We start from the raw sequence: 25,795 nt of genomic DNA, 5'->3' as shown, positions 1-25,795 counted from the left end.
TTTTCTGGGGCAGCGGAACAGAACAACGGATGCGGACAGCACATGATGTGGTGTCCGCATCTTTTGTGGCCCCACTGAAATGAATGGGTCCGCACCCGTTCTGCAAAATTGCGGAACGGAGGCGGACTCATTTCATATGGTCGTCTGAATGAGCCCTTAGGACGTCAGAAGAAGTGCCCGCAGCCAGTGGGACAGTCATGTGACACCAGCCGGAACGGCAGAATCGGCGGAGTGATGGAAGAGTAAGCGCTGCTGAAAGGACAGATTAGCTGAAGGACCCATTTTAGGTACAGGCCCTAAGAGCCCCTTTAGTACTGGGGTCTGCAAGCAGCTCATGGAAAGGGGTTACAGACAGCTGCCCATTTCAGTAAGCAGTGACCCAGCTCTCTGGTTTGGGTCCCGGTGATTAGGACATCATACAGTCACGGCCTCAGAGTGCCATAAGGCTACTTTCACACTAGCGTTCGCCGGTCCGCTCGTGAGCTCCGTTTGAAGGAGCTTACGAGCGGACCCGAACGCCTCCGTCCAGCCCTGATGCAGTCTGAATGGAGCGGATCTGCTCAGACTGCATCAGTCTGGCGACGTTCAGCTTCCGCTCCGCTCGCCTCCGCACGGCCAGGCGGACGGATCCGTTCAGACTTACAATGTAAGTCAATGGGAACGGATCCGCTTGAAGATGTCACCATATGGCTCAATCTTCAAGCGGATCCGTCCCCCATTGACTTTACATTGAAAGTCTGAACGGATCCGCTCAGGCTGCTTTCACACTTAGAATTTTTTCTAAGTTATTAATGCAGACGGATCCGTACTGAACGGAGCCTCCGTCTGCATTAATATGATCGGATCCGTTCAGAACGGATCCGATCGAATGCTAGTGTGAAAGTAGCCTAATATAAAAACGCTGAAAAAAAAATATAAAATAAACTAACAAACAAAATTGATAATAAAAAAAATTAAAAGTGCAGGTATCAGAGACACGGCAGGGCCTCGTACACACACACAAAAATGTAAATGTCATTTTTAGGGGCTTTCTGCAAACAGCTCGATGGAGCGTTACGATTAACACAGCTGCCAAACCCACACTTACCTTAAGTTGTTCGAGCTCCGCCAGCTGCTCCCGGGCTTTACACAAGGATTCATTCAATTCCCCATTGCCAGCTTTTAAGCAATCAATCTCCTGTTTGTGCACATTAAGACTTGCTTCCAGTGATGTCAGCGTCTGCCGATAGCTCGCTAGGTCTCCGTCCTGCTGTAAAAAAGTTAAATGGACCCATTACTTATGTGAGTGAGAGAAAAGTTTCTAAAACTCCTTTAAAAAAAAATTCTAATGCTAAAGTCCGGTAACTAAGAAAACAATAGTAACCCACTGGTCCATAATCTCCATATATTCTTATTGGTTCTATGGTCATGTATCTTATATTCCCTCGAAATAGTCAGGCCGGCCCAAGAATCTGTAATACAGCAGTTTCTGAAAATAGTTTAAGAGGAGAAGTCTCACTACTGCCCATCCAGGACCTTTCGCAGTCCTGTGACAGTCACAGGAGGGCGGATGGAAAGAATGGAGCAGAGAGGACAGGGGGAAGGTACAGCCTTGGAGACATGGCTCAAACAGCCCCTCCAACATCAAGACATTCAGTGTTACAGCCCCGTCCTGCGCAGCTGAGCCCGGAACAGGAGACGCCACACGGCTACCGCAGCGGAGGATTCAGGAGCACTGGGAAGCTTCAGAGGTATCTTTTAATAAAAATCTGTGCATACGAGTAACGGGGCGTATGCACATACCCCCCATCTAAAATATCAAATCTTATGACATGTATATAGTTCTCCACATAGAAACGCTATGCGTGGACATAATGAATTAACAGATCATAATGTTATCGGGTGCTGAAAGACAAGGTATCCTCATATCACCGAATGATTGGTGGGGGTCTAACCACTGGGACCCTCATCAATCACGAGCACTGGAGTCCCTTTTCCACCCATATGAATGGAGAGGCGGTTGAGCATATGTTCTCCCACTCCATTCATCTCTATGGAACTGCCAGAGACAGGCAAGTCCAGTACAGCGACCCCTGATCTTGTGACTGGCGAGGGTCCCAGTAGTTGGACCCACACAGACCCAGTGGATGGGGTATAACTTGTTGAACCGGGAATATCCCTTTAAGCTGGCTATATACAGGCTCCAAGCATATACGTTGAGCATATCCATACCTCTGATGGAAGCAGAAGAAGTCATAGGCTCCAAAACAGAAGCCCCAGCTCCCGTTAGGTCCTGTGCTGTCTCTACCTCCATTCACACTGTGTTACACATCGTTGCTTAGACGTATGATGATTGCATATAATTTACTCACTAGTCTCCGGGCATCATCCAGTAGGGACTGGTGATGGGACTCGGCCTGGGCCAGTAGCTTTTCATATTCCACGATATCATCCTTGTGCTTTTTGGCCTGAGATTCCAGCTCCCTCTGCAGGGAAGCTACAGACTTCTTCATCTCTTCTGCCTCTGATGCAGCGGTCAGGAGCTGAGCCTGCGGAGAGCAGACAGCAGTTACACACATACAATGCCTTAATAGTGTAGAGAATTACATCCGACAAAGCGACACATGGGTCCATGCCGAGGCGTCAGGTACTGCAGCATAGCATCGTTCATCTCACTGGTCTGAGCTGCAGTACCAGGCACGGCCACATGCACATGGATGTCACTGCTGCAATGAAGGGACCAGGACTCTCCAGCGCCTCCTTTCTGCCGATTGTTGAGCTTCTCACTGTCAAATTCTGGAAAATCCCTTTAAAAGGGTTGTCCCATCTAGGCATCGACAGGAGTTGGTCCCAGAGGTGGGACCAACACCCTTCGATCATTTATGGGGTATACTTTCTCAAGAACAGTGTTCAGACTTACACCAACCACCACTATGGGATTTCTGAAAATAGCCGAGCACTGGCTCAGCTACTAGAACAGATAAATCTCCAGAAAAATGCCCCCCCGAAGTGGAGGGGAGAACACTGCGCAGGTGCGGCTTGCTCGTTATTCACCGCTATGGGACTTCTGAAAGAAGGCAAGTGAACGCGCTTATCTCTTTTTGGAAGTCCAATGATTGTGAATGGAGAAAAAGCTGCATAAGGGGGGAATAAAGGGTGGCCGCACATGGGTGGCTGTTCACTTTGGGATCCCACTCCCGAGACAGGGGCAGGTTCCAGAGGTGGGACCGGCACCTATCTGGCATATCGCTAGTCCTAGATGGGAATATCCCTATTAAATCATTTTACATTGGAGAAAAAAAATAAAATAAAAAGTATTGTGAAAGGGAAGAGTAACTCACGCTGCTGTCCTCGTGCTGCCTTCTGATTGCCTGCATTTCCTCATCCAGTCCCCTCCGCTCACTGCTGCGCTGCTCTTCAATACTTCGGAGATGTAAATCAGCATCTTGTAATTTGCTCTGCAAACCACTACAATTGTCTTCCAGCTCAGCCACCTGCAATTTACCGGAGAGGAAAGATAAGGAAGGAGCCGTGGTAAATTACATGCAGATATATTGTGAAAAGCCTGAAAACTCACAAAACCCTGCAGCCTACAAGGCGATGTACTGTAAGACCCTATTAAAGAACAACTTCCACAAAAATCTTTATTCTTTGACCCGTTAGAAAGGTACATGAATAAACTGTAGTGAAGTTAATCTTATTACGACTGACAGAATTTGTGAGTTATAACCTCCCTTCTGTTCCTCAGCTGTGTCATGTGACCAGCACTCTGATCTCCAGCTGACACAGGACAGGAAGTTACTTCTCTATTCATTCCTGAGACTGACATTAAGGCTCTCATAGGAATACATAGAGAAGCCGGCATCCTGTCCACAGAAAGATGCTGTGCTATTTGGAGAGTCAAAGTGCTGGTCACATGACACAGCTGAGGATCAGAAGGGAGGTTATCACTGACCAATAAGAAGATTACCTTCATTACAGTTTACATTATGTACCTTTCTAACAGGTCAGAGAATTAAAAAATAAAAATTATGGGAGTGCTTCTTGAAAGAGGCAGGAGCAGACAACCAACAGGGGTCGCTCCATTCATACGGGGAAACATGGGACCCCTGATCTTGTGACTGGTGAAGGTCCCAGTAGTTGGACCCACAACGATCCAGTAGCTGGGGTATTACTTGTTGAACTTGGAATACCCCTTTAAGCTGGCCATATGGAGGCTCCAGGCATATACAGTACAGACCAAAAGTTTGGACACACCTTCTCATGCAAAGAGTTTTCTTTATTTTCATGACTATCAAAATTGTAGATTCACACTGAAGGCATCAAAACTATGAATTAACACATGTAGAATTATATACATAACAAAAAAGTGTGAAACAACTGAAAATATGTCATTCTAGGTTCTTTAAAGTAGCCACCTTTTGCTTTGATTACTGCTTTGCACACTCTTGGCATTCTCTTGATGAGCTTCAAGAGGTAGTCACCTGAAATGGTTTTCACTTCACAGGTGTGCCCTGTCAGGTTTAATAAGTGGGATTTCTTGCCTTATAAATGGGGTTGGGACCATCAGTTGCGTTGTGGAGAAGTCAGGTGGATACACAGCTGATAGTCCTACTGAATAGACTGTTAGAATTTGTATTATGGCAAGAAAAAAAATCAGCTAAGTAAAGAAAAACGAGTGGCCATCATTACTTTAAGAAATGAAGGTCAGTCAGTCCGAAAAATTGGGAAAACGTTGAAAGTGTCCCCAAGTGCAGTCACAAAAACTATCAAGCGCTACAAAGAAACTGGCTCACATGCGGACCGCCCCAGGAAAGGAAGACCAAGAGTCACCTCTGCTGCGGAGGATAAGTTCATCCGAGTCACCAGCCTCAGAAATCGCAGGTTAACAGCAGCTCAGATTAATGCCATACAGAGTTCTAGCAGCAGACACCTCTCTAGAACAACTGTTAAAGGGGTTGTCCAGGTTCAGAGCTGAACCTGGACATCCCTCCATTTTCACCCCGGCAGCCCCCGACATGAGCATCGGAGCAGTTCATGCTCCGATGCTCTCCTTTGCCCTGCGCTAAATCGCGCAGGGCAAAGGCATTTTTCTGAGTTCCGGTGACGTACCGGGGCTCTCTATGGGGCTGACAGGAACCCCGGTGACGTCACCGGCACTGATGGGCGGGATTTGGCTCTGCCCTAGCCAGTAAAACGGCTAGGGCAGAGCTAAAGCCCGCCCCTCAGAGCCGGTGACGTCACCGAACACACTGCTGGGCGGAAGTTACCGCCCGGCAGTGTGTTATTGTAAACACAAGAGCCTGTGCCCTGCGCGATCTAGCGCAGGGCACGGGAGCGCATCGGAGCATGAGATGCTCCGATGCCAGGCTCAGGAGGGCTGCCGGGGTGAAAATAAGGGTATGTCCGGGTTCAGCTCTGAACCCGGACAACCCCTTTAAGAGGAGACTGTGTGAATCAGGCCTTCATGGTAGAATATCTGCTAGGAAACCACTGCTAAGGACAGGCAACAAGCAGAAGAGACTTGTTTGGGCTAAAGAACACAAGGAATGGACATTAGACCAGTGGAAATCTGTGCTTTGGTCTGATGAGTCCAAATTTGAGATCTTTGGTTCCAACCACCGTGTCTTTGTGCGACGCAGAAAAGGTGAACAGATGGACTCTACATGCCTGGTTCCCACCGTGAAGCATGGAGGAGGAGGTGTGATGGTGTGGGGGTGCTTTGCTGGTGACACTGTTGGGGATTTATTCAAAATTGAAGGCATACTGAACCAGCATGGCTACCACAGCATCTTGCAGCGGCATGCTATTCCATCCGGTTTGCGTTTAGTTGGACCATCATTTATTTTTCAATAGGACAATGACCCCAAACACACCTCCAGGCTGTGTAAGGGCTATTTGACCATGAAGGAGAGTGATGGGGTGCTGCGCCAGATAACCTGGACTCCACAGTCAACGGACCTGAACCCAATCGAGATGGTTTGGCGTGAGCTGGACCGCAGCGTGAAGGCAAAAGGGCCAACAAGTGCTAAGCATCTCTGGGAACTCCTTCAAGACTGTTGGAAGACCATTTCAGGTGACTACCTCTTGAAGCTCATCAAGAGAATGCCAAGAGTGTGCAAAGCAGTAATCAAAGCAAAAGGTGGCTACTTTGAAGAACCTAGAATATGACATATTTTCAGTTGTTTCACACTTTTTTGTTATGTATATAATTCCACATGTGTTAATTCATAGTTTTGATGCCTTCAGTGTGAATCTACAATTTTCATAGTCATGAAAATAAAGAAAAGAAAACTCTTTGAATGAGAAGGTGTGTCCAAACTTTGTCTGTACTGTACTTTGAGCATATCCATACAAACATACACGTCTGACGGAAGCCCAAGAAGACATAGGCTGCAAAATGGAAGCCTGAATACACCCTGCTGACAGGCTCTCCTCAGGTCCTCTTCTGTCTTTACTAGGGTTGTTTCGATACCAAAATCTTGATTCAGTTTCGATACCATAAAAAAAGTATTGCGATACTTGATACCACGTGAAAAAAAAAAAAAAAAGCTGTGTGCATGCATTCCGCATTTTATGGAACGTCCGGCCCATAATTGAACAGTCTAGCCTATTTTTGGGGGGGAACAAGGCAAAAAAAAAAAAAAAGCAAATCATGCAGTTTTTTTCTGTTACGACATTCACCGCATAGCAGATTTTTTTTAAAATATTTTAATAATTTGGACTTTTCGGACATGGCGATATGTAATATGTTTATTTATTGTTTTATATATTTTAGATGTAAAATTGGGAAAGGCGGTGATTTATACTTAATATTTGGGTGTTTAACTATTTTTTTTTTTACTGTTTATTTAATAACCATTTCCCCCCATTAGAGGCTAGAACCTGGAATCTGCTCCACCAATGATAATTAACGTTTAATACAGGAGGCTGGAAGAGGGCAGCAGAATCACATATCGTAGCTTCCTGCCAGAGGCTTAGCAGCAGTTAACCCCTGGGGTTAACTGCCGCTGATCGCAGCTTCCCTTCATAAAGGCTAGGCGACGGCTATGTGATTCTACACCCAGCCTCCAGTATTTGTATTAAACATTAACTTTCATTGGTGGCTCAGTGCGCACGCCCCTCTCTCCTCATTGGTGGCAGCGTCGGCACAGGGGGAGGGAGAGTGTGACTCCTTCTCCCCTGTGCTGCTGAGGAGAACACTGAGCGCGCTGACAGCAGCGCGCTCCATGCTCTTCGATACTAGACTGCGCAATAGTGAAGCCTAGTATCGAAAAAAAGGTAAATCCCGGAATCGAGGTAGAAACCAGACAAAAGTATCAAATTTTCGATACCCAAAATAACCCTAGTCTCTATCACCATTCACACTGTATTACACATCGTTGCTTAGATGCATGCCGATTGCATATAATTTACTCACTTGTCTCCGGACTTCATCCAGCATAGTCTGGTGATGGGATTCAGCCTGGGCCAGTAGCTTTTCATATTCCATGATATCATCCTTGTGCTTCTTGGCCTGAGATTCCAGCTCCCTCTGCAGGGAAGCTACAGACTTCTTCATCTCTTCTGCCTCTGATGCAGCGGTCAGGAGCTGAGCCTGCGGAGAGCAGACAGCAGTTACACACACATACAATGCCTTAATAGTGTAGAGAATTACATCCGACAAAGCGACACATGGGTGCATGCCGAGGCGTCAGGTACTGCAGCATAGCATCGTTCATCTCACTGGCATGGCCACACTGAAGGGGTTGTTCCATCTGGGCATTGATAGAATACACCATAAAAGATTGATGGGTGCGGGTCTCATTCCCATATCAAGAACAGGGTCCAATTGTAAATGGAGAGCAAGGATTTATCTGTTCACAGCTATGGAACTTCCGAAAATAGTCGAGAGCTGGCTCAACGATCAGAACAGAAAAATAATCATTACATCTCCAAAATGGCTACTAACAAAGTGGTTTTCCACGATGAAGGGGTGGGGAGGTGGTATTGTGTAAAAATTAATTACAAAAGAAAAAAAAAAAAAGAAAAAATCTAGTCCCCGCAGCAGCATCCGGCATCACTGTGCAGGTCATCACCCATGTGACTGCTGCATCCAATCACTGGCCTCAGAAGTCACATGCCATTCATGCACAGGACCTCTGACACAAGTGACTGGTAGCAGCAGTGGCACATGATCGCTGCAGGACAAGCGAGAATCTAAGTGGCAGGGAGCAGAGCGACAGTGCGGTACTTTTTTTATTTTATTTTTTATATTGAAGAGGTATTCGCATGTGGGACATTGATGACATATCCTAGCGATATGTCATCAATGTCAGATAAGAATGGGACCTGCACCTATCTCCAAAACGGGGCTCCCGAAGTGAAGGAGAGTACACAGCACAGGCGTGGCTTGCCCTCTGTTTACTGCTATGGGACTTCCGAAAAGAGCCGAGCGAGTGCCCTCAGCATTTTTCGGGAAGTCCCATAGTGGTGAATAGAGAATAAGGTGCTAAAGTGGTAAATGGAAGGTTCTGGAGATAGGATCGTGTTCCAGAGGTGGGATTGGCACCTATATGGCATACCCTGGCAGTATGCCATCACATTCCTAGGTGAAAATACCCCTCTAAGTCATTTTGCACAACCCCCCTTCTCTCTGCCAAATTTAAAAAAACTTCTTGGACAACCCCTTTGAAATCCAAAATCCGATAGACATTCATACATTGAATTCAATAATAACAGTATGGTGTGATCTCGCCCTAGTAGCAGGTACAGGCAGCGAGACTTTCATCTTTTAAACCTTTGTCTGTACAGGGTATTTAGGGATTTGTAGGCAAAAGATGACGCTCCGACCCTGGTAACGGTAAGAAACGAACGAGTGCAGAATATGGGCTCCAAAGACTTTGTTCTCTTTATACTTGTCCCTTCGTCTGCGTGTGTATGGAGCGAGCTTCTGCAGCGGGCCCTCTCCATACACGGGGGGTGCAAAGGAGAGTGTAAAAATCCTATTCACCCTAATAGATCTCCATTACGGTGAATAGGAGAGGGGATCAAAGATCCCATTTACTAGGTCCCTATTACTTATTTTTTTTATAAGAGATAGATATATATAGATAGATATATAGAGATAGATATATATATATATATATATATATCTAATATATATATACACACATACACCTACACATACATATACACACACCTTCACATTCAAAGAGTTTTCTTTATTTTCATGACTATGAAAATTGTGGATTCACACTGAAGGCATCAAAACTATGAATTAACACATGTGGAATTATATACATAACAAAAAAGTGTGAAACAACTGAAAATATGTCATTCTAGGTTCTTCAAAGTAGCCACCTTTTGCTTTGATTACTGCTTTGCACACTCTTGGCATTCTCTTGATGAGCTTCAAGAGGTAGTCACCTGAAATGGCTTTCACTTCACAGGTGTGCCCTGTCAGGTTTAATAAGTGGGATTTCTTGCCTTATAAATGGGGTTGGGACCATCAGTTGCGTTGTGGAGAAGTCAGGTGGATACACAGCTGATAGTCCTACTGAATAGACTGTTAGAATTTGTATTATGGCAAGAAAAAAGCAGCTAAGAAAAACGAGTGGCCATCATTACTTTAAGAAATGAAGGTCAGTCAGTCCGAAAAATTGGGAAAACTTTGAAAGTGTCCCCAAGTGCAGTCACAAAAACCATCAAGCGCTACAAAGAAACTGGCTCACATGCGGACCGCACCAGGAAAGGAAGACCAAGAGTCACCTTTGCTGCGGAGGATAAGTTCATCCGAGTCACCAGCCTCAGAAATCGCAGGTTAACAGCAGCTCAGATTAGAGACCAGGTCAATGCCACACAGAGTTCTAGCAGCAGACACATCTCTAGAACAACTGTTAAGAGGAGACTGTGTGAATCAGGCCTTCATGGTAGAATATCTGCTAGGAAACCACTGCTAAGGACAGGCAACAAGCAGAAGAGACTTGTTTGGGTTAAGAACACAAGGAATGGACATTAGACCAGTGGAAATCTGTGCTTTGGTCTGATGAGTCCAAATTTGAGATCTTTGGTTCCAACCACCGTGTCTTTGTGCGACGCAGAAAAGGTGAACGGATGGACTCTACATGCCTGGTTCCCACCGTGAAGCATGGAGGAGGAGGTGTGATGGTGTGGGGGTGCTTTGCTGGTGACACTGTTGGGGATTTATTCAAAATTGAAGGCATACTGAACCAGCATGGCTACCACAGCATCTTGCAGCGGCATGCTATTCCATCCGGTTTGCGTTTAGTTGGACAATCATTTATTTTTCAACAGGACAATGACCCCAAACACACCTCCAGGCTGTGTAAGGGCTATTTGACCATGAAGGAGAGTGATGGGGTGCTGCGCCAGATGACCTGGCCTCCACAGTGACCGGACCTGAACCCAATCGAGATGGTTTGGGGTGAGCTGGACCGCAGAGTGAAGGCAAAAGGGCCAACAAGTGCTAAGCATCTCTGGGAACTCCTTCAAGACTGTTGGAAGACCATTTCAGGTGACTACCTCTTGAAGCTCATCAAGAGAATGCCAAGAGTGTGCAAAGCAGTAATCAAAGCAAAAGGTGGCTACTTTGAAGAACCTACAATATGACATATTTTCAGTTGTTTCACACTTTTTTGTTATGTATATAATTCCACATGTGTTAATTCATAGTTTTGATGCCTTCAGTGTGAATCTACAATTTTCATAGTCATGAAAATAAAGAAAAGAAAACTCTTTGAATGAGAAGGTGTGTCCAAACTTTGTCTGTACTGTACTTTGAGCATATCCATACAAACATACACGTCTGACGGAAGCCCAAGAAGACATAGGCTGCAAAATGGAAGCCTGAATACACCCTGCTGACAGGCTCTCCTCAGGTCCTCTTCTGTCTTTACTAGGGTTGTTTCGATACCAAAATCTTGATTCAGTTTCGATACCATAAAAAAAGTATTGCGATACTTGATACCACGTGAAAAAAAAAAAAAAAGCTACTTTGAAGAACCTAGAATATGACATATTTTCAGTTGTTTCACACTTTTTTGTTAAGTATATAATTCCACATGTGTTAATTCATAGTTTTGATGCCTTCAGTGTAGGGCTGCACGATATGGGAATTTTGTGCGATTCCGATTAGGGCCCTAAAAATTGCGATAACGATATGCGATGCAATATTTTAAAGGAATTGTGCTAGAGGTCTATTTGCTTGGATTTTCCCATATGAGTCGCTGACGCGGCTGGGTATGACATAGTTATGTGGGGGACCTGTCGAGGGCGGCGTTATGTGGGGGACCTGTCGAGGGCGGCGTTATGTGGGGGACCTGTCGAGGGCGGCGTTATGTGGGGGACCTGTCGAGGGCGGCGTTATGTGGGGGACCTGTCGAGGGCGGCGTTATGTGGGGGACCTGTCGAGGGCGGCGTTATGTGGGGGACCTGTCGAGGGCGGCGTTATGTGGGGGACCTGTCGAGGGCGGCGTTATGTGGGGGACCTGTCGAGGGCGGCGTTATGTGGGGGACCTGTCGAGGGCGGCGTTATGTGGGGGACCTGTCGAGGGCGGCGTTATGTGGGGGACCTGTCGAGGGCGGCGTTATGTGGGGGACCTGTCGAGGGCGGCGTTATGTGGGGGACCTGTCGAGGGCGGCGTTATGTGGGGGACCTGTCGAGGGCGGCGTTATGTGGGGGACCTGTCGAGGGCGGCGTTATGTGGGGGACCTGTCGAGGGCGGCGTTATGTGGGGGACCTGTCGAGGGCGGCGTTATGTGGGGGACCTGTCGAGGGCGGCGTTATGTGGGGGACCTGTCGAGGGCGGCGTTATGTGGGGGACCTGTCGAGGGCGGCGTTATGTGGGGGACCTGTCGAGGGCGGCGTTATGTGGGGGACCTGTCGAGGGCGGCGTTATGTGGGGGACCTGTCGAGGGCGGCGTTATGTGGGGGACCTGTCGAGGGCGGCGTTATGTGGGGGACCTGTCGAGGGCGGCGTTATGTGGGGGACCTGTCGAGGGCGGCGTTATGTGGGGGACCTGTCGAGGGCGGCGTTATGTGGGGGACCTGTCGAGGGCGCGTTATGTGGGGGACCTGTCGAGGGCGGCGTTATGTGGGGGACCTGTCGAGGGCGGCGTTATGTGGGGGACCTGTCGAGGGCGGCGTTATGTGGGGGACCTGTCGAGGGCGGCGTTATGTGGGGGACCTGTCGAGGGCGGCGTTATGTGGGGGACCTGTCGAGGGCGGCGTTATGTGGGGGACCTGTCGAGGGCGGCGTTATGTAGGGGACCTGTCGAGGGCGGCGTTATGTGGGGGACCTGTCGAGGGCGGCGTTATGTGGGGACCTGTCGAGGACACTTAGTGGTGGGGACCTGTCGAGGACACTTATGGGGGACCTGTCGAGGACACTTATGGGGGACCTGTCGAGGACACTTATGGGGGACCTGTCGAGGACACTTATGGGGGACCTGTCGAGGACACTTATGGGGGACCTGTCGAGGACACTTATGGGGGACCTGTCGAGGACACTTATGGGGGACCTGTCGAGGACACTTATGGGGGACCTGTCGAGGACACTTATGGGGGACCTGTCGAGGACACTTATGGGGGACCTGTCGAGGACACTTATGGGGGACCTGTGGATGGCACTGTTATAGGGGACCTGTGGATGGCACTGTTATAGGGGATGTGTGGAGGACACATAGGGCCATGAGGGGGGCCAGCTTAAGACATATAGCATCTTATGCTGGTCCCCCTCATGTGTCCTAAACTGGGCACATAACTGCCTTTTGCGTGTAAAGTGTTTTACTAGTGTGTGTGTGGGTGACACAATCTCTCTAACAGGTCCGGCCTCTGTACTCACTATGAATGCAATGCACTGCAGCGAGCGGCAGCGAGCTGGCCGGCCGGCGCGTGATTTAGTAACGCTCCTCCCACTTCAGGAGCAGGAGCGTTACTAAGTGACGTCAGTCACGCGCCGACCGGCCACCTCGCTGCAGCGCATTGCATTCATAGTGAGTACAGAGGCCGGACCTGTTAGGAGAGAGATTGTTTCACGCACACACACACACACACACACACACACACACTAGTAAAACACTTTACACGCAGCAAAGGCAGTTATGTGCGCAGGGCCCCTTTATATATAATCGCGGCATTTTCGGGTCGGCCAAATCGCCATATCACATTTGCCGATTATCGCGATTCGATTATTTTTTCGATTTATCGTGCAGCCCTACTTCAGTGTGAATCTACAATTTTCATAAAGAAAACTCTTTGAATGAGAAGGGGTGTCCAAACTTTTGGTCTGTAGTGTATATATTAGATTAAAAAAAAAAAAAAAAAAAAAAAAAAAAAAAGTTTAAATCACCCCTTTACCAATATTACATATAAAAATATATAAAACAATAAAAATAAACATATTGGGTATCGCCGCATCCGAAAATGTCTGAACTATTTAAAAAAAAAATATATATTTTTTTATCCATATCATTGGGGGACACAGGCTAGGAGGAGGACACTAAGCACAAAAGTGTGAGCTCCTCCCTTTAGCTTTACCCTTCCTACAGGGACTAAGTTAAATCAGTTTTAGCTTAGTGTCTGTAGGAGGCAGACCTCCCTGCTTTGCAGATCTGCTAATTTTCCTCCAGTCTTCACCGATTGAGCCTTTGCAGCAGGTGTCTCTTCGCTTCCTGCTCTACAAGGTGACCTTTTTGGTGGCAATCATTTCCATCTGTAGGGAATCGGAACTCGCGGCTCTTTCCTGTCGGTCGCCCTTCCTGGTCCTCCATCAGGACAAAGTAGTCCTTCGCCCTGTTCAGTCCTTCCTTCCGAAGGTTGTTTCGTCATTCCATCTCAATAGAGGTCATTCTCCTTTCATTTTGTCCTGACCCGTCTCATCCCCGTGAGCAGTCACTCCACACTCTGTAATTGGTACGAGCCGTTTGCATCCGTCTGTCCCAGACGTCATCTTTCCGGCGGACGGATTTGCTGTTAGTCATTCCAGAGGGGTCGAGACGAGGGTTGGCTGTGTCTAAAAATTCAATTTTTCAATGGATTCATTTGGCCATTGTAGAAGCGTACCGCGTCAGTGACCTGGCCCCACCCTTCTGGGTTACTGCTCATTCTGCTCGGGCAGTGGTGCCTCTAGGGCAGTGCATCATGGGGCTTCAGCCCTTCAGGTATGCAAGGCGGCTACCTGGTTGTCTTTGCACACCTTTTCCAATATTTACACACCTTTGCGGCTTTTGACGCTTCTCTGGGGCGTAGAGGTTTGCAGACGGCGGTTCTCTGATTGGCAGGAGGGTTATTGTTTATGCCCACCCTTGGGGCTGATCTCTAACGTCCTATGGTCAAGCCTGTGTCCCCCAATGATACAGATGAGAAAACTAGATTTTTGTACTTACCGTAAAATCTGCTTCTCTTCCGTTCATTGGGGAACACAGCTCCCACCCGTTCTCACTTTTATGGGCCTTTTATGGCCTGCGTGGTTCTGGGTTTTCCTAGTGGCAACAGCTATACCCATGGTCAAGCCTGTGTCCCCCAATGAACGGAGGATAAACAGATTTTATGGCAAGTACAAAAATCTAGTTATGTGCGGTCAACACCGTAAAAAAAACGCGTGATTTGCCTTTTTTTATTTTTCTTCTCGTCACCCCAAAAAAGTTGAACAGTGATCATCTTACATACAGGTCCTTCTCAAAAAATTTGCATATTGTGATAAAGTTCATTATTTTCTGTAATGTACTGATAAACATTAGACTTTCATATATTTTAGATTCATTACACACAACTGAAGTAGTTCAAGCCTTGTATTGTTTTAATATTGATGATTTTGGCATACAGCTCATGAAAACCCTAAATTCCTATCTCAAAAAATTAGCATATCATGAAAAGGTTCTCTAAACGAGCTATTAACCTAATCATCTGAATCAACTAATTAACTCTAAACACCTGCAAAAGATTCCTGAGGCTTTTAAAAACTCCCAGCCTGGTTCATTACTCAAAACCGCAATCATGGGTAAGACTGCCGACCTGACTGCTGTCCAGAAGGCCATCATTGACACCCTCAAGCAAGAGGGTAAGACACAGAAAGAAATTTCTGAACGAATAGGCTGTTCCCAGAGCGCTGTATCAAGGCACCTCAGTGGGAAGTCTGTGGGAAGGAAAAAGTGTGGCAGAAAACGCTGCACAACGAGAAGAGGTGACCGGACCCTGGGGAAGATTGTGGAGAAGGACCGATTCCAGACCTTGGGGGACCTGCGGAAGCAGTGGACTGAGTCTGGAGTAGAAACACCCAGAGCCACCGTGTACAGGCGTGTGCAGGAAATGGGCTACAGGTGCCGCATTCCCCAGAAACAGCGGCAGAAGCGCCTGACCTGGGCTACAGAGAAGCAGCACTGGACTGTTGCTCAGTGGCCCAAAGTACTTTTTTCGGATGAAAGCAAATTTTGCATGTCATTCGGAAATCAAGGTGCCAGAGTCTGGAGGAAGACTGGGGAGAGGGAAATGCCAAAATGCCTGAAGTCCAGTGTCAAGTACCCACAGTCAGGGATGGTCTGGGGTGCCATGTCAGCTGCTGGTGTTGGTCCACTGTGTTTTATCAAGGGCAGGGTCAATGCAGCTAGCTATCAGGAGATTTTGGAGCACTTCATGCTTCCATCTGCTGAAAAGCTTTATGGAGATGAAGATTTCATTTTTCAGCACGACCTGGCACCTGCTCACAGTGCCAAAACCACTGGTAAACGGTTTCCTGACCATGGTATTACTGGGCTCAATTGGCCTGCCAACTCTCCTGACCTGAACCCCATAGAGAATCTGTGGGATATTGGGAAGAGAAAGTTGAGAGACGCAAGACCCAACACTCTGGATGAGCTTAAGGCCGCTATCGAAGCCTCCTGGGCCTCCATAACACCTCAGCAGTGCCACAGGCTGATTGCCTCCATGCCACGCCGCATTGAAGCAGTCATTTCTGCAAAAGGATTCCCGACCAAGTATTGAGTGCATAACTGAACATAATTATTTGAAGGTTGACTTTTTTGTATTAAAAACACTTTTCTTTTATTGGTCGGATGAAATATGCTAATTTTTTTAGATAGGAAATTTGGGTTTTCATGAGCTGTATGCCAAAATCATCAATATTAAAACAATAAAAGGCTTGAACTACTTCAGTTGTGTGTAATGAATCTAAAATATATGAAAGTCGAATGTTTATAAGTACATTACAGAAAATAATGAACTTTATCACAATATGCTAATTTTTTTAGAAGGACCTGTACAAGAGTCTTACATACTACAAAAATGGCACCAATAAAAACTAGTTTGTTACGCAAATAACGAGCCCTCATACAGCTCTGTAGCCCTCACATAGCTATATGAACGGAAAAATAAAAAAAGTTATGGCTATTTGAGCGTGGGGAGGAAAAATCCAAAATGGAAAACTGGAAATAGGCCCGGTCTTTAAGGGGTTAAAAAACAAACAGTATGGTGAAAGGGAAGAGTAACTCACGCTGCTGTCCTCGTGCTGCCTTCTGATCGCCTGCATTTCCTCACCCAGTCCCCTCCGCTCGCTGCTGCGCTGCTCTTCAATACTTTGGAGATGTAAATCAGCATCTTGTAATTTGCTCTGCAAACCACTACAATTGTCTTCCAGCTCAGCCACCTGCAATTTACCGGAGAGGAAAGATAAGGAAGGAGCCGTGGTAAATTACATGCAGATATATTGTGAAAAGCCTGCAGCCTACGAGGCAATGTACTGCAAGATCCTATTAAAGGGGATGGAGCAGATAATCCCTGGGGTCCCCACCTAAAAATTAATATACCCACCAATCTGTCCTCAGATACATCGCTATACCGTTCCCGGACCGCTTCAGGTCCCCCCACAGGACTGCTGCCAATCACAGGCCTCAGTGGTCAGAACAGCGATGTGCCATTCAAGCTGCTGTGATGGCGGGGGCTTGTGACTGGCCAACTGGCCACAGCGGTCACAGGACCAAACCACTTCCTGATCCTGCCGGGAACAGATCTGCAGCAAGGCGGCAGACAGGCGAGTGGATTTTTATTACATTCAGGAGGACAGGAGAGGTCTCTAGAGGTTTTCAGCAGCTCCAAAGTAGGAGAACATCCTTATGTACATTCTTGTCCAAAGAAACTGCAAGTAAAAAGGGGGGGGGGGGGGGGGGGGGGAGTGGCAGCGGGAGGCTAATGCTCACAAACTACAAGAAGGAAAGGGGGGGCGCCCAAGTAAGCCGATTATAGCTTGTTGTGCATTTTTATAGGTATAACATATCAAAATATTATAATTCTAGTGGATTTGATTACCCATGAGAGGCCATATTGTAACATATAAAGTCATTTTGTATGTATTTTAGAGTAGGCCGAAAGAGGTTCATGGAAGGGACACGGTTCATAAGGTTTCTTTCCTATAAGATGTGCCAGTCTGAGAAGAGTCATTCTTGTCTCCTTATCGATTTATTACTGAGATAAGGATATTTTCTAGACTCTCTGGTGCCAATTACCCCTACCATTTAATGTCTATTGATGAAGCAGAAAATCTGTGATGTACTGTATGTATACATATAATGAACATTAGTTTTAGTATAAGATAATCAATAGGACATACGTATTAGGGCTGCACAATATGGGAATTTTGTGCGATTGCGATTAGGGCCCTAAAAATTGCAATAACGATGCAATATTTTAAAGGAATTGTGCTAGAGGTCTATGCTTGGATTTTCCCATATGAGCCGCTGACGCGGCTGGGTATGACATAGTTGTGGGGGGGATCTGTGGAGGACGCTGTGTTGTGGGGGGGGGGGATCTGTGGAGGACGCTGTGTTGTGGGGGGGGGATCTGTGGAGGACGCTGTGTTGTGGGGGGGGGATCTGTGGAGGACGCTGTGTTGTGGGGGGGGGGGGGGGGGGATCTGTGGAGGACGCTGTGTTGTGGGGGGGGGGGGGGATCTGTGGAGGACGCTGTGTTGTGGGGGGGGGGGGGGATCTGTGGAGGACGCTGTGTTATGGGGGGGGATCTGTGGAGGACGCTGTGTTGTGGGGGGGATCTGTGGAGGACGCTGTGTTGTGGGGGGGGGGATCTGTGGAGGACGCTGTGTTGTGGGGGGGGGGGGGATCTGTGGAGGACGCTGTGTTGTTGGGGGGGGGGGATCTGTGGAGGACGCTGTGTTGTGGGGGGGGGGGATCTGTGGAGGACGCTGTGTTGTGGGGGGGATCTGTGGAGGACGCTGTGTTGTGGGGGGGGGGTTGATCTGTGGAGGACGCTGTGTTGTGGGGGGGGGGGATCTGTGGAGGACGCTGTGTTGTGGGGGGGGGGGATCTGTGGAGGACGCTGTGTTGTGGGGGGGGGGATCTGTGGAGGACGCTGTGTTTGTGGGGGGGGGGGGATCTGTGGAGGACGCTGTGTTGTGGGGGGGGGGGGGATCTGTGGAGGACGCTGTGTTGTGGGGGGGGGGATCTGTGGAGGACGCTGTGTTGTGGGGGGGGGGATCTGTGGAGGACGCTGTGTTGTGGGGGGGGGGATCTGTGGAGGACGCTGTGTTGTGGGGATCTGTGTAGGACGCTGTGTTGTTGGGGGGGGGATCTGTGGAGGACGCTGTGTTGTGGGGGGGGGGGGATCTGTGGAGGACGCTGTGTTGTGGGGGGGGGGATCTGTGGAGGACGCTGTGTTGTGGGGGGGGGGGATCTGTGGAGGACGCTGTGTTGTGGGGGGGGGATCTGTGGAGGACGCTGTGTTGTGGGGGGGGGGATCTGTGGAGGACGCTGTGTTGTGGGGGGGGGATCTGTGGAGGACGCTGTGTTGTGGGGGATCTGTGGAGGACGCTGTGTTGTGGGGGATCTGTGGAGGACGCTGTGTTGTGGGGGATCTGTGGAGGACGCTGTGTTGTGGGGGATCTGTGGAGGACGCTGTGTTGTGGGGGATCTGTGGAGGACGCTGTGTTGTGGGGGATCTGTGGAGGACGCTGTGTTGTGGGGGATCTGTGGAGGACGCTGTGTTGTGGGGGATCTGTGGAGGACGCTGTGTTGTGGGGGATCTGTGGAGGACGCTGTGTTGTGGGGGATCTGTGGAGGACGCTGTGTTGTGGGGGATCTGTGGAGGACGCTGTGTTGTGGGGGATCTGTGGAGGACGCTGTGTTGTGGGGGGGGGATCTGTGGAGGACGCTGTGTTGTGGGGGATCTGTGGAGGACGCTGTGTTGTGGGGGATCTGTGGAGGACGCTGTGTTGTGGGGGATCTGTGGAGGACGCTGTGTTGTGGGGGATCTGTGGAGGACGCTGTGTTGTGGGGGATCTGTGGAGGACGCTGTGTTGTGGGGGATCTGTGGAGGACGCTGTGTTGTGGGGGATCTGTGGAGGACGCTGTGTTGTGGGGGATCTGTGGAGGACGCTGTGTTGTGGGGGATCTGTGGAGGACGCTGTGTTGTGGGGGATCTGTGGAGGACGCTGTGTTGTGGGGGATCTGTGGAGGACGCTGTGTTGTGGGGGATCTGTGGAGGACGCTGTGTTGTGGGGGATCTGTGGAGGACACTTATGGGGGACCTGTGGATGGCACTGTTATAGGGGATGTGTGGAGGACACATAGGGCCATGAGGGGGGCCAGCTTAAGACATATAGCATCTTATGCTGGTCCCCCTCATGTGTCCTAAACTGGGCACATAACTGCCTTTTGCGTGTAAAGTGTTTTACTAGTGTGTGTGTGGGTGAAACAATCTCTCTCCTAACAGGTCCGGCCTCTGTACTCACTATGAATGCAATGCTCTGCAGCGAGCGGCAGCGAGGTGGCCGGCCGGCGCGACACTGACGTCACTTAGTAACGCTCCTGCTTCCTGAAGTGGGAGGAGCGTTACTAAGTGACGTCAGTCACGCGCCAACCGGCCACCTCGCTGCAGAGCATTGCATTCATAGTGAGTACAGAGGCCGGACCTGTTAGGAGAGAGATTGTTTCACCCACACACACACTAGTAAAACACTTTACACGCAAAAGGCAGTTATGTGCGCAGGGCCCCTTTATATATAATCGCTGCATTTTCGGGTCGGCCAAATCGCCATATCGCATTTGCCGATTCGATTATTATTTTGATTTATCGTGCAGCCCTAATACGTATTGTATTATATTATTGAATATTATGAAGGGCGTCAATGCATTTATTATCTTATATATTTGTCACTAGGAATGCATACACCCCTAAAGCGTGATGAGAAGAATTTTAAGCGAGTTTAAGAATTTTAAACTTTGAAGTGAGATGGTGTTATTTTAACTAACAATCAATCATTGGAATAACAGAGGAGACGCATCTCTGTGAGAGTACAAGGCCCATTATATTCTTATCGGTACATACATTTCAGAGTATGGGAAAAGTCTAAATGGCACCACAAAGATTATGCCTCAATGGGTTTAGGTGTCAAAAATAATCCCTTAACTCTGATTTAGGATTCCATATATTATGTGTATAGAATGTAAGAGAAATCAGACCTGGACAGTTAACCCTTAATAGTGATGATGCTAGTAGCTTATGCAATAGTGCCACCTAGGTATGAATAGGTAACACTGCACCAACAGCTGAAATGCATTCTGGGTGATAGTGACATCCCAGTCATTATCATACGTACACGACTAACTGAAAATGATTGGAAAACTCCAAGTTAGGAAGGTGTATTCATAAACCACACACACACACACACACACACACACGAAGGAAAGAGAACAACAGGGAGCAACAAAAGACACAGAAAAAGAAAGAAAGGAGAGACCCCAGGAGAAAAATACAATGATCAGAACAGATTTAGAGCAGACTTCCCTTAGACTCTGCATATCATTTGCACTCTCGGGTAACGTATATTTATTTTAATTATATGTAGTATTGATTGAAATAATTAGCTTGATATTTAGGAAAATCCCCACTTTATTGCGGATGTGTAATGTTAGATGTACTACATCAATATTATCACTAAAAAGAATAAAAATATCTAAATATTGATATCAGGAGAATCTCTGATTGGAATATTTCAATTCCGTAGTCTGTATCAGGCTTGATCATTTATAATTTGTGTAGCAATACTACCCGATATCAGAGATTGGTTATAGTTTGAGCAGAGCAAGGGTTCGTATCTACCCTAATCATTGAGTTTACTGCATATTATCATCTGATACATTTCTCAGAATTGTTGTCGAGACGGTTGTATTACATTTTATGTTTGTTTGAGAGATAATATGGAACGCTGGTATTCGTGTTAGAGCCATCTAGTGATGAATTTTGGGTACTGCATATCACTGTTATTGCATATTATTGACTTTTATATTCATTAAGCTTTGATTGCAATCTTAAGTTATTGTATAATAAATCATTTATATTTTTGCATAGACGCTTGTACCTTATTTTACTGATTGCACAACATAAATTACCAAATTCTTTGAGGTATTTGATATGTCCACCGCGCCAACTACTGAATGGCGCGAGATTTTACCAGCGCACAGGACTGGCAGACAGATGCGAGCGCTGCCTGGCCCTGTCAATCAGGACTTGGAGGGAAGCGACAAAAAAGGTGGGAGAACGGAGCCTCTAGGAGCAGGAACAACACCCCTCCTAGAGGCTAATTAGCATATGATAAAAGTTAGATTTATGCCGTAACGGGGGCATAGATAAAAGTAGGAATAGGCTAGTTAGGTTTAGCTGACATTAGCACATCGCTAATGTCGGCTAGCTTAATAGGGTTAAATCTGGTGACAGAATCCCTTTAAAGCGGAAATCCATCCGAGGTCCTAAGCCACCCGAGGGTGATTGCATGAATACACAGGGTGCATTAACCCAATTAGGCGTTTCAAGCTTTAACCGCCTTACTAGGCGCTAGCGACGCCAAAGGCCACAGAAGTGCCCCCCCACACCTTCCCCTAGAGAGGGATGTTAGGGTTAAGTCACCTGTGCCAACTGGGTACGATGGAAGTGATCGGCGTATGAGTGATTATGACAGTGATGTGGAAAAGGAAAAGCATGTGGTTTATTCCTTACCGCGCAGGCATGAAAGTTCCAGGCGATTGTCATATGCTGAAGTGGTCGCTAGAAAGAAAAATTCTCAGTATGCAGAAGGGGATCAGAGTTCCTTGAGTATCATCAAATTTCTAAATGCCACTGTACCTAAATTCTCGAAGAGAGGTTCTCCTGAAATTGCTGATCACTTAGAACTGTACCAGTCCACTATGGATTCTTTAAAATTTTATTCTGATGCAGACAGGATCAGATTCAAACCATGGGCGTTTGAAAATAAGTAAAGTATCTCCACTACATTATTACCTTCAGAGACAGGGGGATCCGGGATTGGCAGGATGTTTTGCACGAGGTGAAATTAGAATTCGGCCCTTACCGGACTATTGCTGCTGAAAAATGTGATCTTTATAAACTCACATGTAGGCCCAATCAAAGTCCCCGGGAATTCCTCTCTATACTTAATAATGCCCATGGGTTAGCATATAGGTCCCCAATCTGGGAATCTGGGTAACCCTGCTTTCACACCTGAGCGTTTCTCAAACGCGCGTTTTACGCGCGTTTTTTGTAATAGTAAACGCGCGTTTGTGTGATTGACTGCAGTGTCTTATGGCCACAAACGCGCGTCAAAACGCCCCAAAGTAGATCAAGTACTTGATTATGCGTCGGGCGTTTTACAGCGCGATCGTACGTGCTGTAAAACGCCCAGGTGAGAACCATTCCCATAGGGAAGCATTGGTTTTCATGTGTTGAGCGTTTTACAGCGCGTTTGAACGCGCTGTAAAACGCTCAGGTGTGAACTTAGGGTTAGTCAAACAACTGTTTTATGATGCAATGCCTATGCAAATTAAATTTAGCCTAGCTAGAGATCTCGATCTTAAAAGCTCCCTTGGACAGATTGGTGACGGCTGCCACTTCACTGTATAACATCAGTGAGTGCCATGCTACGGGTGAGAAGATACAAAAGATCCCCAGAACAAAATGTAGCAGAAGCTAAAATAAACCCTAACCTGGGATTTAAAATGCAGCGACGCAGGTACCCTCAGTCTACAGCACCTTTCCAACGAACCCAACAACAACAGGTAGTACCCAAGCAAACAAAACCTCAAAGCTCCAATGGGCCAGAGGGGTATAATAATTGTGATAAGAGGTCTAACTACCATCCCCAATATTACAATAGGGGTCCCCCAGGATACAGGCGCTGGAATAACAGGCCCAGACCACAGAAGGAATGTAGGCCTAAGCCTTCTACTTCACCTAGAAGTCAGTCTTCCACCTCTAGTAAGGCTACACCACAAAACCAAATTGTGCACAAATTTAAATGATCGGTTTGATCAGTTGGCAGATCAAGTTGCTAAATTAACTGAAATAGTTAATAGAGGTCCCAAGTGTTCATCGAAAAACAACCCTAGCCTTTTTTAGGGGAGTCTGCAGGTCCCAGCTCAGCCCTATAAAGCAGGCAGGGCGGGGGTCAGAGCCCAGGCCAACGCAAGTTTCTCCAGAAATCACATCGCTGCAAAAGGATCAAATCCTCAAAAAGAGTCAGATAAGTGAACATCCTAATTTCTTATGTGATTTGTTTCAGGTTGAAGGCCGATATTTTCTTGATTTTCATCTCCAAGATGAACTTATCAGGCCAATTAGGGGTTTACTTGGCACGGGATCAAAAGCCACTATATTGTCATATAGTTATTTCCAACAGGTTATGGATGTGACAGCAAAGAGGCCGAAATGGAAATCTTTTGCTGGCTCTTTGATAAGTGTAGGCGGAGAAACTTTTCAGTAAAGAGGTATGGTAAAAATTTAAAATAGGCAAAAAAGTAATTAGACATTCCACACTCATTGTGGACCTCCCCACAATGCCGTTTTTGGGAATTGACCTTTTGAAGCCGTTTTTGGGAATTGACCTTTTGAAAAGATAGAGTTCCATAGTAGACTTCATCAATGAAGCAATCTGGACACCTATTGCCTATTATAGTATTCTTGCAATGCACAACCCCAAAGTAGTTGTCATGTGATTGAAGAAAGGCTTAACTCTGTTGAAGTTCGTTTTAGGAACAACTGGACGCCGGATGTCAAGATCCTGAAAAATGCTAAGCCTGGGGAAGATGTCATTAGTACCGCTCATACCATAAACATCCAGAAGGACAGAGTTGAAAAGGTAACCTTGGATGGGGATGTATTAACTATTTCTCTTGAAGGGGGAAATTACCAAGTTGCGGACCTGACCAAGCATACTCAATCCATGGTACGGATTGAAAAGGTTAATAATTTATTGATTCCCATACAGGTGAATATAGCCAGGTGAAATATGCCTAGTTGGATCTAAAATCCGAAGCCAGTTATATAAGCCTAGGTCTCTTAAAACAGGTCACCAAACCTAAAGTGATTAAAAAGGTTCCTCTCCACAGGACCAATGGATTCATGATCTGGATGGAGATTCTCAGAGTCATAATGTGATTGCAAGATGTCTATTTCCATAGGAGATAAGACTACGGAACATTTATTCATCGTGTTGAATAAACCACCGTACCAGATGTATATAAGTAATGACCTTCTACACCGATTTGCCGTGCAGATTGATCTGATCAACAATACTCTATGGTCCAGATTACCTGGAGACCCAGAAGGGTTCCAGGATGAAGAGCAAGCCTTGAGATGGGGACAACAGATGCCCTATGCCGTAAGTATCATGGTTGCTGAGGAGGTTAAAATCCCTGAAGGGTGCAAGCCATTTCTTCTTCCCATTCAAATAAAGAAGGGGCAAAAATTGAAGAATGCAGATGCTTTGATCTGTTTGTCTGACCGGATACAGCAACTCGGCCTGAAGGTAAAGCCCACTCCTATGATAAACATCCATCAGAATCCATTGCATATGATAATTCATAATATGGCTCCCCATAGCATATCCTTACAAAAAGGTACCATAATTGGTCTAGGTATGGATTCGGAGTATTACACTTTTGGATTCCAGAATGACGTAATTGGACTTATTCCGGATGAATACTTGACCGAAGAGCAAGTAGTGGAACAACATTTTTCCTCAACACCTGAGGGATTATTCAATATCCACTCTGTTGATCCTTTCAGTTCTGAAGAAGGTATATGCCACATTGAAGAATTCTCTTTGGTATTAAACCAAGAAAATCGATGAAAAGGAGTACGAGTCATGCCAACAGTGAAAAGAGGAGGTACGCGATACTCAAAACGATTTAACTAGTGAGCTTGAAGAAGCTTATGAGTTAAGTCAACCTGAAATCTTTCCAGAATTTAAGGAACGGGTGGAAGAGCAAATCTCTATAGCCGACGTATGCTCCGATGATTTGGAGCGTCAACAGCTGAAGGGGCTCTTCGCAGAATTCCAAGACATGTTTGCTAAGGATTCCTATGAGTGTGGGGAAACTGACCTACACATTGCGAGAATCCAGACAGATCCCAATGCCCCCACTGTATATGTCAGTCCCGACTTCTGCTGGCAGCTTACGAGTCACTATCGGAAATCGTCAAGAACTTGGGAGAAGCAGGGAATCATCTGTCCGGTGCACAGCTCGTTCAACCACCATATACTTCGGATTCTCAAACCAAATGGTCAATTTCGCCTCTGTTCAGACCTAAGGCAGATAAATAAACAGGTATATATGTTCGGGTTGGACCGTGCCGCATATTGACCAGTCTTTGGCACAGATACAAGGATTAAAGTGGATGAGAAGGATCAATACAAATTGGCCTTCACATTTGGGAAGCAGCACTATGCCTGGACATGATTGCCTTTCGGGTACATTAATGCAGGCCATTAGTTTGCTGTATTCATGCATAAGGCGATGCCTGATGTCACTGAACAAG

General features: G+C 46.9%; 1 protein-coding gene across 2 annotated transcripts in view; it reads right to left on the bottom strand.

Annotated features, from left to right (window-relative positions):
• The window catches only part of CENPF (centromere protein F), a 72,716-nt gene that overhangs the window by 6,132 nt on the left and 40,789 nt on the right, over positions 1-25,795 (bottom strand). Inside the window, exons 18-22 of one of the 2 annotated variants that reach the window (XM_044291589.1) lie at positions 16,470-16,622; positions 7,400-7,576; positions 3,321-3,473; positions 2,352-2,528; positions 1,088-1,249 (exon numbers count right to left, since the gene is read on the bottom strand). In XM_044291589.1, coding sequence (XP_044147524.1) covers positions 1,088-1,249; positions 2,352-2,528; positions 3,321-3,473; positions 7,400-7,576; positions 16,470-16,622 — 822 coding nt within the window. The remainder of the gene's footprint in view (positions 1-1,087; positions 1,250-2,351; positions 2,529-3,320; positions 3,474-7,399; positions 7,577-16,469; positions 16,623-25,795) is intronic. The other variant, XM_044291591.1, reaches the window with a different exon arrangement.

The sequence above is a fragment of the Bufo gargarizans genome, chromosome 4 (assembly GCF_014858855.1).
Source record: "Bufo gargarizans isolate SCDJY-AF-19 chromosome 4, ASM1485885v1, whole genome shotgun sequence".
Lineage (NCBI taxonomy): Eukaryota > Metazoa > Chordata > Amphibia > Anura > Bufonidae > Bufo > Bufo gargarizans.
Note: the sequence above shows the minus strand (reverse complement) of the source record. Positions and strands in the feature narration are given on the sequence as shown.